Genomic DNA, 13367 nt, shown 5'->3' with positions numbered 1-13367 from the left:
CTGCTTACGTGGGAGTGGATTCTCTCTCTCTCTCTCTCTCTCTCTCTCTCTGTCTCTCTCTCTTGTTGAAAATACAAGTGAATAGGGTGTGTGCGGGAAAAAGCCCTTGGTTAGAGGCTGTAAAAAAGGATGTGTAAATGTGAAAGAACATGTGAAAAGGTGAGAAGAATCTACTGGGAGAGAATAAAGGGTAGCATGAGAAGATTTAGAAAGTGTGGAGATATTCTGGGAAGTGTGGAGATATTCTGGGAGATATTCTGGGAAAAGTGAAGAGGTGGAGAGAATCATGGAAAAGAGGTGGAGTGAATCATGGAGAAATCAGTGGGACTTGATGCTTGATGTAAACTCTATAAATTGAGGCATTGTCCTAATGAGAATTTGCTGGTTTTTGAGTATCCATGCCTACATTAATCTATTTGTTAATGACCCACTAATTACGTCTTTTGCTAATCACTTTGTTAATGATGTTGATTCTAGTGTTTGATCCACCATAGCTCATCACAATGCTCAAATTGCAACATGGTATCAGAGCCATGCCTAGAATCCATCATTTTGTGAGCCCATTATCTTGCTAGATATTTTGCTAGTTAGGATTAGTAAAAAAATTATAATTTTCCCTCTTTTTTCAACTCACCTCTGTACCCCCAGCTTGTGGAGGAGCTCCCCGGGGGATTCAGAAGGGGAACCTTACGATATCACGTGAGTGTACACTAGGGGGGTTTTTTGCAGATGATGCATAAGCTTATACATTAGGGGTGGGGGCCCTTTTATGTTTTGGCTAATCTTAAATTTAAGTTAAGGGGGGGGGGGGGAGAGGGGGGGTACTAATCTTTACCCTAGATGTAGATGTAGAAATGACACACAAATACTCATTTGATAAGTCAGTCTCACTGGGTGTTCATGAACTAAGCCCAAAACTAACACTAGGTCTCCTTCATTGATGGTGATTCTTATTGTTAATTATGGTAATCAAAGAACTAATCGTGGCTAATTAAAGGGGCTAATGTTTAGAGAAAATAAGAGAAAAGGCTATGGAAAAAGGTGTAAGAAATGTTCCATAGTAATGCATTCCTACAAGCAAATTAAGCATAACATGGCCACATGAACACCACCACACCCACACCTATACCCTCTCACTCTTTCACTCTTTGATTTTGACCACAAGCTGGTTCTCCTAAGTTGTCCTTATTCTCTTTTGGCATTTGTAAATATTTACTCTATCTTTCTAGTACACTTTGCTTTGCACACTTTGCAAAATTGCCCAATCACCCAAAGACAAAGAGACTATCTATCAGAGGATTAAATAAAAAATGGAGTAATGGAAGGCTACATGGAGTCCCAATGTTGTAGATCCAAGAATATGGGTTTTAAGGGTGGTTCAAATCAAGGAACTTGAGATCCAACCTTGTAAGTCATGATATAAATAGTCTTTCATAATATAAAACAAATATATCATTAAATCATTCTCTCTTTAATATAGGTTTACTATTTTATTCTAGTGTCTATAGTAGTGTAATATACATGTGTCTTTTCAATATTGCGACTGTGTGACCGCTATTTGAATAATGAATTTCTTAATAGAACCCTTCATTCAGAATTTGTGATAGGAAGGAAGTCATGTGACCGCTATGTGTAAGTCTTGGGACAATCTATGAGAGACGATGACCCTAGAACTATCAAAGCAAAGATGTGCATTGAAGGACACCATTACAAATGCCTTAATACACTATGGATCAGCGGTGGTGAACCTAATAACTAAGGAAACCATGATAGATTTGGGCTTGGAAAAGATGTTATAAAGTAATTAGGTTAGTTGGCTTGCCAACAAAAGTAGAAATTACTTGCCCTCCCAAGTATGTGTACACATGTGGCCTATCCCATGAGTGAGGGCTTTTCACACGGTTGACCATACTCACCCACGAATGTAACTTTAACCATATGTTTTCTTAACCATGGTGAAATGGAGCCAATTTTATCCCCAAAAATGGAGGGGGGAAATGGGGAAGAGCGGGAAAATGGGTTTCCTATCCTGCACGTGACTTTTGCCCTATCTTATGCCCTGTACTTTTGCCTCTTCAACCTCCATTGCCCTGGCAGGTAGTACATCGTACCTTCCAGTTTGACTATCTCCCACCTCCCGTTACCTCGAATATCCCTACTGGTATTTCAGCGTTGGAGTTTGCAGATTACTCTACTATTTGGGCCTGGAAGTTAATGATGATTTTGCTGTAATTTGTTCCTCATTTCCTTTACTTTACAACAGGTTTTGCTGCTACTGCAAATAATGCATTGAGAAGGCCTATGTTTCTACTTCAACTCACATGTTTTTGGTTGGAATTTGTTTACAGGTGCTGTAATTTGTTACTAGTTGCTAGAGTAGCTGTAAGCTTCGAAAGGAGATTGTTGGCTTGAAGCAGCTCTAATTCTTCCATACTTTGCTCCAGGTTTTATGTCCATTTCATCCTTCATTTTAAACATGTTAATGATGGTTTTGCTGTAATTTTTTCCTCATTTTCTTTACTTTACAACAGGTTTTGCTGTCCATTTGAGATTATCTTGTTGGGCACCTTTTTGTTATCTAGCCCTTTTATAGGAGTATGGAGAGGCATGATATTGTGATTGTGTTAGATGAGGGTATGGCTGAAAATCATGTGTTGGGATATGTTCATCTTAAAACCGGTGGTACCTACAAGGACTTGAGAGAAGAGATCATCCTTGATAATCTCATCATAGATGAGTTTATATTTTTGGGAGGATCTAGGAAAATTCCAATAGGGGCCAAGCAAGAGGAGAGATGGATAGTTGATGCTGCAGAAGTAACCATCCAATTGAAAATGGAATATGATACACAAGGCAAACGCCAAAAAGTGGACTCAGTTGGAGATAGCAATAAAATGCAGCCAAAGTGTACAGTGTCTCCAGATTTATGTATGCATGATCTTGCTCAAGGGTGTGAAAGCTACAATATGGTGGATGATTCGACTACGTGTGGTAGTGTTTCTAAGAATCGATTGAAGAGTCACCTTGAAACACCATCTGAGGTCAAAAAATGGCAGAGGGAGATTAAGATAGCCAAAGAAAAGTTAAGAGCAAAAGGCCGACATGATAGATTTGAGCTCATGTCAAAGGACAAGGATGGTAAAGCATTGTTTCAAATTTGGTGTGAGGAGTGTGATTGCTCTTATGGTCAAGGGGGTCCTGACACTTTGTATAATTACACACACTCACACATCAACTCAGCATCCCATATGAGGATTATTGGGTTATGTGAGCAAGAGAGCCATAGAAAAGACAGCCTTGGTTCATTGGATGACATTATGGAATTAGGAAAAGAAAAAGTAAATGAAGCAATGTTGGAGGTTTCAACCTTTGCAAGTGAGAGTAATGTGGTGTTTCAACTAGTAACAGAGACTATTGGAGATTATAGCACTCTATCAAAAGTCTATATAAGCTGCATGCTAGATAACAAGTGGATACCACTATTTCCAAAGACAGGATCTCTACGACAATGCATGATTGAGCATATGAAATCCAAGCTACATATCACAAAGGCTAGTGGCATTGATTCTAGTAATCAAGTGAAGAGGGCTGGTGGTCGCCCATCCAAGGTGACAATTATAGATAAGAAGCAAAGAGATCTAAGTGGTTTTTTCAAGAAATGTTCCGCTAAAGGTAAAACTTTCATGTTCTAGCTGTGTTTTCCATCAGTTTTGTATTTTCCAAGTGAACATTTTTTCTTATGCTCTATTGTAATGTTTTCTTATAGACAATGACACCTTGCAAACTGCCAATGCATCACGAAAGCCATCAGGTATTTCTCATATGCTTCTATTTTCAATCATTATTTTTGATTTTTTATAGAGATGTTAGGTGTAGCTAGTCATATGGCTTTTGGCTCTCTCTCCATTAGGCAAATTTTCAAGCTTCTATTTTCAATCACTATTTCTGTTTTTTTATAGAGATGTTAGGTGTAGCTAGTCATATGGCTTTTGGCTCTCTCTCCATCAAGTCTATTGGGAACTTAACAGATTCCTCCTTTGCTCATAGGGAGTAGCTTGCTTGCAACCTTGTGTTGGGGTTTTTGGCAAGGGTCATATAACTATGATGGGAATGTGGTTGACTTGAAGCCCTTTTTGGATGATAGTAAGGGAGGTGGCAAATGGCACAATGAGCCAGCAAGTAAGGCAACAATTATGATGGGGACAACAGAGTTCATTGAAATTAATGGCACTTTCCGTCATAAGGATTGCAAGCGGATATGTTTGGAGGGAACATACTTTGATAATTTGCAATGTGGTGCATGTGCTACTATTCCTAAAGAACGAGACTTTCGCATGCGAGTGTATCGACAAATTCGATCTTCAGACACTCGTGGATCAAGAGACACAGGAGGTGGTAGACGGTTAGATTATTTGACTCATTTAGAGTTATTGAGAGTAGCAAAAACAAAGTCCACAATGGTTCGGGTATTGAAGAAGGAGATAGCATTCACAAGAACTGAAGTTGTTGCATTGAGCGTGAAGGTTAGAAGTCTTCGGGAGAGCACTATGGAAGCCATGGTGAGGAAAGATGTTAGAAAATTTTGTCAAGATATAATCAATGCTCATGAGCTAGGTCTATTTGAGGGAAAGAAGGCATTGTGGAACTTCTTTGTTGACATTTCACAAAACATTTCAAGAGTAGGTCAAGGGAAGAGATATTCCAATACAACAAAGGAATTATTTGAGACTGTCAAGATATGGGGAGGGACAAGGTTGCATAATTTCTTATCACTTAACCTTGGAGGTCCACACATGTCCACCACAATGAGGTCCACAAGAAAAGCACTTTTCTTTCGAACTGGTTTACAAGAGGATATATTTCAACATGCAAGAGAAGTTTACACTTGTCACATGATGAAGAAAGGTATACCCTTGGGTAGTGTGCCAGTTCTTCTAGCTGAGGATGAAACAGTTGTGAAAAGAATGGTGAGATGGGTGGCACGTGATGATAATTTGGTTGGCTTTTGTGGTAAAAAGCTAGAACACACTTGCATTCCAGACTTTGTCGTGCAAGTTGGTGATGGTCAAGATGGATATCTTAGAGTTGTGGACGCTTTTCAACATAATGTGATTGCTCATTATGCAAGGGTATTGATAGTGAATCCTCTTCTTGAATTCTTGCCAAAGCTAGTTATATTGGTGCAATTGACATGTAATAGGTTTGATTCCATGTTTGTCAGAGAACAGTGGGAGAGCATTCAGCTTTCTTGGAACATTTTTCTAAGGGATGTGGTAGGTCCATTGATAGGACATGCTTCAGATGGGGATAGTAGGCGCAGAAAGTTAATGTTGCAAGATTACTCTTCTTGTCAAGGTCCCAGGTTGTGCATTCCTTGGAAGGGTTGGCCCTTTACAGCACACATCACATTTGATGGGAGTATCAGTGGTTTGCATGATCAAGACTATATCCATAATGGAAAGAAACTTATCAATCCTTTGGATAGTGCATCTAGAAGGTTGGTACTTGGTAGAGAGCTTGTGACTTTGAATCATGTAGCAATTGTATATCAATTATTCAAGGTTGATGAACATGGCTTGCAAGAAGGGGATATTGAGAGGAAGGATAGACAAAATTGGAGAGCTGCACAAAGGATTGCTGCAAAGAAAGTACAAAAGTGTTTGAAGTTATTACAAGAAGGCTATGGTGCTCACAAAGAGCGGACATTGGGCACACGTATGTACTTATCAATAGTAGCATCTTACATTGATATTTTCTTATCACCTACCTTAGACTTGTATGGTCGTGTGAAAGCTGCAGGAAAGGTGTCTTTCTTTTTCAGGTATGCAGAAGTTGCTACCATTGCTATTAGTGATATATGAATAAAGGATTTTGAACGTATTTCCAAGGTTGATGTGGCTAATACTCATGGTTCTTTCTATATGTAGGATTTGGCGCATGTGGATCACTAAGCATGATGCATACTCCCTAAAGCAAAACTTTATCAGTAGAGAAACATTCATTGACATTCAATTGTCATGTCACTTTGTGGTTCTCTTGATAAAGACCTTTAGGGAAAAGCATCCTCACTTGCACGTACCCCTTTCTTGCACGGGATCGGATGCATGTGAGAATTTTTGCAGCAAGGTGGGTGGAATGGTTCGGAATGAAAGATGCTATGATGGCTTTGATTTGCTGAGTAGTACCGGAGCACTTAATAGAATAGCAGAGTTTCAAGCAGGTTCAATTCTTAAATTTCCAGCAGCTCATTCTAAACAAGAAAATATATGGGCTACTTTGGAAAAGGAGAATGGCACTCCTTTGGCCAACCTGGGAGACTATGCTTGTGTGAGTAGTGACAACCATATGGTATCTGCATTGAAAGAGGGATTATTAGAAGCAAAGGCCATAAGTGAGACACTTGGTATGCACGATGAAACTTCTTGGAATGACTCATGGGAGGAGGGAGATCTCTTAGAACTCTTCAACCCTAATCTTGAATATGTGGATGAAGATGAATCATTGGATGATGTTCTACTTTTAGATGAAGATAATCACTTTGATAGTGGTGTTCGAGGTGATCTGGTGGATGAGGAAATTACTAGTGAAAGTGAGCTTCGTCATGTGATTGATTGTCTAATTGATGAGGAGGAGAAGGTGGTTGGTGAAATATCGCCATTTGTTGAAGTGGATGGGAAAGCCATTTCTAAAAGCACACTTGTCAGCCAATTGAATGGAAATCCCACACTATCTAAAGATAGATTAACAAGGGTGAAAAGTGGAGTGTATTTTTCTTTGGAGAAGAAGGCAATGATTCATACAGGAACATGTCTTGGTATAGGATCTGATTGTGCAGTATTGTTTGAAAGCACATCAATAAATGCAAACAAAAAGACAAGAGGAAAAGGAAAAGCTGGGAATACTAGTAAGGGTGCTGTAAACGGCATGTGGTACCTTGGAAGGGTGGCAAGCATGAGGAGAAAGGTTGGAAATTGTCTAAAAGAGACAAGAGGCCCCTTTGATCTATTGGATAGGCCTTTGAATGTTCAAATTCATTTGTCATGGTATCAACAAGCAAAGGGAACTAGGACCTACACATATGACCTTGTTGACAACCAATGTGTGGATTTGGAATCTATAATAGCCTTGGCCAATCTCAACTATGATCGACAAACAAAGAAATACCATCTTGATGAGAATGACTACAAACTTTTCAATGAATATGTGCAGGGCAGAAAAGGTACATTTTCTATTTTTTAAATTTTTGTAAAGTTTATCCATTTTGAAGTTGTCCCTTCCCTTCCCTTCCCTCCTTCCTAGTCCATTTGCAGCCCTACTGCTCCAATCTCTGATGTAGATGAAGGGAACATATGTTTTTGTTAATGTGCTTTCAATCCTTCTTATCACATAGGGATCCTAGGTTTGCAGCATGTAACTTGACAGGGAGCTTATGTTTGTTTTGTAGGATAAATTTGTTGGCAAGCTATGTGGCATGATGCAGCATTTATGAGAAGATGCCCATAGATGTGTCAATGCTAAACTTATGGATTATAGACATGGATTGTTCGGGTGTTACTCTTGTTTAATTTTTAGTTTTTCTAGTAAACATTCAAGATGCATTTTATGTTTTCTACTCTATCAAATTTTGGTTTAGATTCATGGATTGTTCAGGTGTTACTCTTGTGTAACTTCATATTTGCTGCTATTAAACATCCAAGATGCTTTTCAGCTTTTTCATTCTAGTGTTTGTTTTTTAAGGGAGAAGACACTTGTTTATGTTAGTGTGTAATCATTCTTATACTACAGCTTTCTAGCTTGTCCGCCCCAATAACAGTGAATGTAGTTGCTATCTACACTATTCTGAGCAGGTTTAGAGACTGTTGCCAATTATGGGAAAGGATTTGGAGCTGTTTACCTCTGTATTTGGCAATACAACATTCAAATTAGTTCATGTTTTGCAAGTACAGGTCTGCATTGGAAGTTCAGTGAGGTTTGTGCATTGTTTAACCAAGCATTGGCTAGTGGGTTAATGTGATTTTGTTGGTGCAATACCATTCACAGCATGTGAATCAGTGGAGTTTATGCATACATCTAAGATGGTTCAGAATCAAAATCCGAATCTAAATTCGGGAGACGTGTTTGAAGTTTTGGCCTGGGAGGATAAATTGAATGGAACCAAGTATTCCATGTGGAGTTTTATGGTGAATAATGCGTTAGTTGGTAAGAGTATATGGGGCTATGTTAGAGGTGATGAGGCTTGTCTTGTAGATCTAGTTATTGCTTCTGCTACACCTTTGTAAGGAGGTAATGCATATGATATGTAGCTAGCTTCGATAAGGCCAGCTACACCTATTGCTCCCATTGAGGATTAGAGGAGATGGGATTAAGGGATGCCCAAGCTATGCCACTTATAGCCTTGTCCATTAAAAGGATCATCATACCTCGTATCTGTTCCTCCAACATACTTGGAGAATATGTATTGGGCAAGGAAGGAGGCTAGGCTTACTTGAAAAGACATCTTGATAGTATTTCAAGAGCTTTACGTATGGAAATACATTGGTGGATATGTATACTCTTTGTAGATGTACAGCCAATACGTATGCAAAATGGTATAATGTTGCCTTGGTTAGCATGTCGATGTAGGTGATTAGCATGTAATGGATGTAGTGCCAACAAATGAGTGCTCTTATCATCACTATTAGGCATGAATCAAGAACATCTATTTTGATAGATGTAACTTTAACAAATGATGTTATCATCATTATTAGGCTTGAATCAAGAACCACCATGCTAACCATGTATGGTAACAAGTGTGCGGAGGGTGTGCGGAGGGTGTGCGGATGACAGATGGATGTTTGACAAAATACGATAGCCGTCTTATAGTCTTGTTGTTTGACAAAATAGGATAGCCATCTTGACGTAGGTTTAAGGAAAGGGGGGGGACACTAGACTTTTTCTTGTACCTTATAAGCTTAAATAGGGGTGTTTTATAATCCTACATGGATCTTAAATAGGGGGTTTTCTTGAAGTTCATGCACGCAGGTGACGTCCCCCTTTAATGAAGAGTGAATCCCCCGGGAGGAGCTCTAGCTCCTTGCATACTCAATAATTGGCTAGCCCAAGGTAGCTAACCCAAAGGAGCTTCAGCCAGTTGAATCCATGCAGCAAACCGCCGGCGCATGAGGGAGAATTTATGAATTTGGCCAGCGCAGACTTTTCTGATGAAATTGCAGATCTTGTGCTCATCAAATCAAATTGCTTCAATTCCTCTTAGCCCAAGGTGTTTTCAAGCATGATCTACAAGCTAGTGAAGACAGAATTCAATTTCATCAAGTCTATAGTCAGATCCAAGCTCTTCATCAAATCTGCAGGTGACTTTGGTAAAACAGACATTAAGCTTTCAATATTTGGTCAAATCTTGTGTTTATTGGCTTAATCCTCTACTAGACTCATTGCTATTGATGGATTTGAAAGAATTTGAGCTCATTTGAAGTCTAAGGCACCAGATCTAGACTCCCCGCATACTCTATTTTCTACACATAAGACAACGGATTAATTGATTAATCAATGCTAATCACTGAATTTTGGTGCAATTGAGGGTTCCAATTAACCATTAGGTATCTGATACAGATCCCTATAACTTCATATTACAAATCGAAGTTGTTTTGATACTCCAACCATCCCGTACAAATTGGTTACCCTAATTGGTTACCCTTGATTTAATGTAATTTTTGAAAAAATTATGTTGATAATTTTGTGATAATCATCATTTTACATTTAACCCTTGGTTAATTCCTATAAATCTCACTCAAATTCAAGATTATTCGCAGCCAGAGTTGCATTTGGAATGTGCATAAGAATGAATGCTATATATGTATTGGGCACATTACATTAGTGTAAATATGGGATCAGACACTGCCCTTGTCGTCCAGAATAAGGCAAGAGGTAAGACCTCCCACATAAATTTGGGTTTGCATTGCATAATGACACAAGATAAACATAAAAAGCCCAAAGGAACTGTCAACAAAACATTTAAACATGTTGCTCACATGGAGCAAGAAAACCTGACGGACAAGCTCATGGCCCCAGCCATGAAAGAAGAAGAATATCTCTTTCCAAGAAGAAGATCCACACCAAGAAAATCTAAAGGAAGCATTGAAGGAAGACATGGACACGAGAAGAGAAGCTGCCACAAGAAGACTGAAAGAAGAGACGGACACGTGGAGAGAAGCTGCCACGACAAGAAAATTGAAGACAAGAGAAGATGTGAGGCTCCAAAGAGTAAGGAGCCATGTGAAAATCTCAGAGAGAGAGAGAGAGAGAGAGAGAGAGACCCCATAACCCAATGTAACCTGCCCCAACAAAGTAAAACCACCTCTGAGCCACCGATGATGTAGGCCACGTGGTAGATGTATGTGTGAGCACTTTAGTCAAGGTCGCAGGCAACTATAGTAAGCCTTGGACACATAGAGAGAGAGAGTGTCAAGGACTATGAATTTAGGGACTCGAGGCATTGGTCTCGCAGGCTATCAAGTAAGAGAGAAACTTGATATAGGGTCCAGGTGTGCTAAGATAACTTGAGGGGAGGTGTAGACACTAGTCGTCCTCGCAGACTATCAAGTAAGGGGAGGCAAACTTGGTATAGGCTCTAGGTGTGCAGGATTATTCACTTAAGGGGAGGTGTTGAAAATACAAGTGAATAGGGTGTGTGCGGGAACAAGCCCTTGGTTAGAGACTGTAAAAGAGGATGTGTAAATGTGAAAGAACATGTGAAAAGGTGAGAAGAATCTACTGGGAGAGAATAAAGGGTAGCATGAGAAGATTTAGGAAGTGTGGAGATATTCTGGGAAGTGTGGAGATATTCTGGGAGATATTCTAGGAAAAGTGAAGAGGTGGAGAGAATCATGGAAAAGAGGTGGAGTGAATCATGGAGAAATTAGTGGGACTTGATGCTTGATGTAAACTCTATAAATTGAGGCATTTTCCTAATGAAAATTTGTTGGTTTTTGAGTATCCATACCTACATTAATCTATTTGTTAATTACCCACCACTAATTACATCTTTGGCTAATCACTTTGTTAATGATGTTGATTCTAGTGTTTGATCCACCATAGCTCATCACAATGCTCAAATTTCAACATCTCTCTCTCTCAAAAATGAGAACCGTTAAGTAGTGTGAGGTTTAAATAACTCACATGTGTGAGTCCATGTGATGTTGACCATTCACACGTGTGAGTTATCAAAATTAAAAACAACACATTTTTTAATCTATTTGTAAGGGTTCGCCTGAGAGAGAGAGAGAGAGAGAGAGAGAGAGAGAGAGAGAGAGAGAGAGAGACACTAACATTTGTCCACATGTGATAGTAATAACTGACACGTGTGATGTTGACCATTCACACGTGAGTTATGAATGTTAAATACGATAATTTTTAGTTGATTTTAGCTCTCTTTTTTAGAGTTAAACATTATTATCAGCTCACGTCTTGAGCGTCTCATGTCTTAAGGGAAAGATTAGTGGGAGGATTGATCTTTGATTAATTTTTAAATTCTTTTTTTATATAACTCATTAAGGCTAATGAGCATTAAATAAGGAGATACCAATGAGTTGTCAAATTGTCCATTTTGGGGGTCATTTATAAAGGGTGTAACGGTGTGTCATAAAAGGGTTGACTTTTTTATTTCCACTTCCCTTTTTGGAAAAATGCAATATCTCCCTAATTTATAATTCAACCCCCCTTCCCAAAACAAGGAAATTCAAATTTTTCTCTAGGAATTTTTTTTTGACTCACGCGTTAAGTGTTTCATGTCCCAAGGGTCTCATGCCTTAAGGTCTCACGTGCAAAAAAAGGCCTCACACCTTAAGTGTCTCACATCTTAATGGTGTGACGCCGTAAGCATCTCACGTCGTCTTATGCTCTCAAGAAAAAAAAAATGGTGTTTCACGTCTTAGACGTCCGACACCTTAAGCCGTTCATGCCTCAAGGGCTCACGTGGCAAAAAAAAAATCAAAATCTTTTCGTGAAGTCAATTTCAAATCGTGAACTGCACTCTAGTGTTTGACGACGTCAAAGGGGGTCCTTCATCTCGTTAAAAAAGAAAAACGGCTCACGCGCCTAAAGCATCTCATGCCTGAAGTGTCTCATGCCTAAGACCTCACATGCAAAAAAAATAAAAAAAATCAATTTTAATAACTTCTGTGAAGTCCCGTCTTAGGCCTTATGGGTTTACGTCATTAAACCCTTAAGCATCTCTCACGGCGTGAAATAGTCCCCCGCACAAAAAAAATAATAATCAAATTTGATAAAATCTGTGAAGTCCATTTCACGTTGTGTTGCACCTTGCTAGTTCAAGTCGTGAAGGGGGTGTGTCTGCAAAAAAAAAGATTTTGAAAAACAACCTTGTTTGGAGGCCTCTACCTCCTACACCGTCAATCCAATAAAGGTGCTCTTGTGCTCATCAAAAAGCCAAAATAGAGCTCTTCGAAATTGGTTTGGCCATTCGAGATAAAAATCGATTGTTTTGCTCTGCAGACCAATAGCCTCAAAATTTGACTTGAAAATCGAGGTAAAAAACAGTCCTTAAGGCACTAAAAATCACCCAAAATAGCGTGAAAACGATTGTTGACCATATTCGGGCTACTTTTTCCATTATCCTAGATCAAGAAGTCAAGGTAGATACACCAAAAGGTCATACATTCAAGATATGAAGCAGTGGTGTCCAAATCTACAACTTGGACACGGGAGCTGTAATGGTTTTAGTTATGGTGGCGATTCTCGATTCTAGAGCATGTGGTAGTAAGTTAGGATGAAGTCCTAAGTGATGTACTTCATGGATATATTATGAGAGTAGCCATTGTAATAGCATTAGGCTTCTTACAAGCCTAAAGTGCTTCGCTGGCCATAGTTTAAGTGAGTGAACACTTATGGCCATGTATATAAGTGAATTTCTCTCATAATACAATATACTCTTCCATTGTGCATTAGAGTCTTACTCTTGCTAATCCTCTTGTTAATCTTTATTTCTAATGCATGCTAGTGAGTGTGTGTGAGTGATGTGAGGTGAGAGGAGGGAAGAGTACACGCAGTGCAATGCAACAGTGTGATAACACCGTGGGAGACGCGGTGGATAATAAAATATACTCTCCCATTGTGCATTATTAGAGTCTTACTCTTGATAATCCTCTTGCTAATCTCTCTTTCTAATATATGATAGTGAGTGTGTGTGAGTGATGTGAGAGGAGAGGAGGAAAAAGTACATGTAGTGCAACGCGGCAGTGTGACAACGCTCACGGGAGACATGGTGGAATTGCTTCTCAAAGAGTTGTAGAGCTTAGAGACGTGGTGGAATTGCTTCTCAAAGAGTTGTAGAGCTTGGAGACCTGGAGGGT

At 39.2% G+C, this 13367-nt stretch overlaps 3 protein-coding genes across 4 annotated transcripts; all 3 read left to right on the top strand.

Annotated features, from left to right (window-relative positions):
* Positions 1-2348: 2348 nt before the first annotated feature.
* Positions 2349-7673, top strand: LOC147618168 (uncharacterized). Of its 2 annotated transcripts, XM_086775097.1 has the most exons (3): positions 3205-3672; positions 3767-3811; positions 7445-7673. In XM_086775097.1, exons 1-3 carry the CDS (start codon positions 3249-3251, stop codon positions 7447-7449), a joined length of 474 nt encoding a protein of 157 aa, XP_086631223.1. In that variant the 5' UTR covers positions 3205-3248; the 3' UTR covers positions 7450-7673. The 2 variants fall into 2 exon arrangements, 1 of the variants encoding a protein (XP_086631223.1); XR_015262146.1 differs by lacking the exons at positions 3205-3672; positions 3767-3811 and adding an exon at positions 2349-2444.
* Positions 4197-5861, top strand: LOC147618170 (uncharacterized). The gene has a single exon (XM_086775043.1). The coding sequence runs from the start codon at positions 4197-4199 to the stop codon at positions 5859-5861; it is 1665 nt and encodes a 554-aa protein (XP_086631169.1).
* Positions 5935-7239, top strand: LOC147618169 (uncharacterized). Its single transcript, XM_086775042.1, has one exon. It carries the CDS (start codon positions 5938-5940, stop codon positions 7237-7239), a length of 1302 nt encoding a protein of 433 aa, XP_086631168.1. The 5' UTR covers positions 5935-5937.
* Positions 7674-13367: the final 5694 nt, after the last annotated feature.

Source organism: Cibotium barometz, chromosome 35 (assembly GCF_041138505.1).
Source record: "Cibotium barometz isolate CiBa-2024 chromosome 35, ASM4113850v1, whole genome shotgun sequence".
Lineage (NCBI taxonomy): Eukaryota > Viridiplantae > Streptophyta > Polypodiopsida > Cyatheales > Cibotiaceae > Cibotium > Cibotium barometz.
Note: the sequence above shows the minus strand (reverse complement) of the source record. Positions and strands in the feature narration are given on the sequence as shown.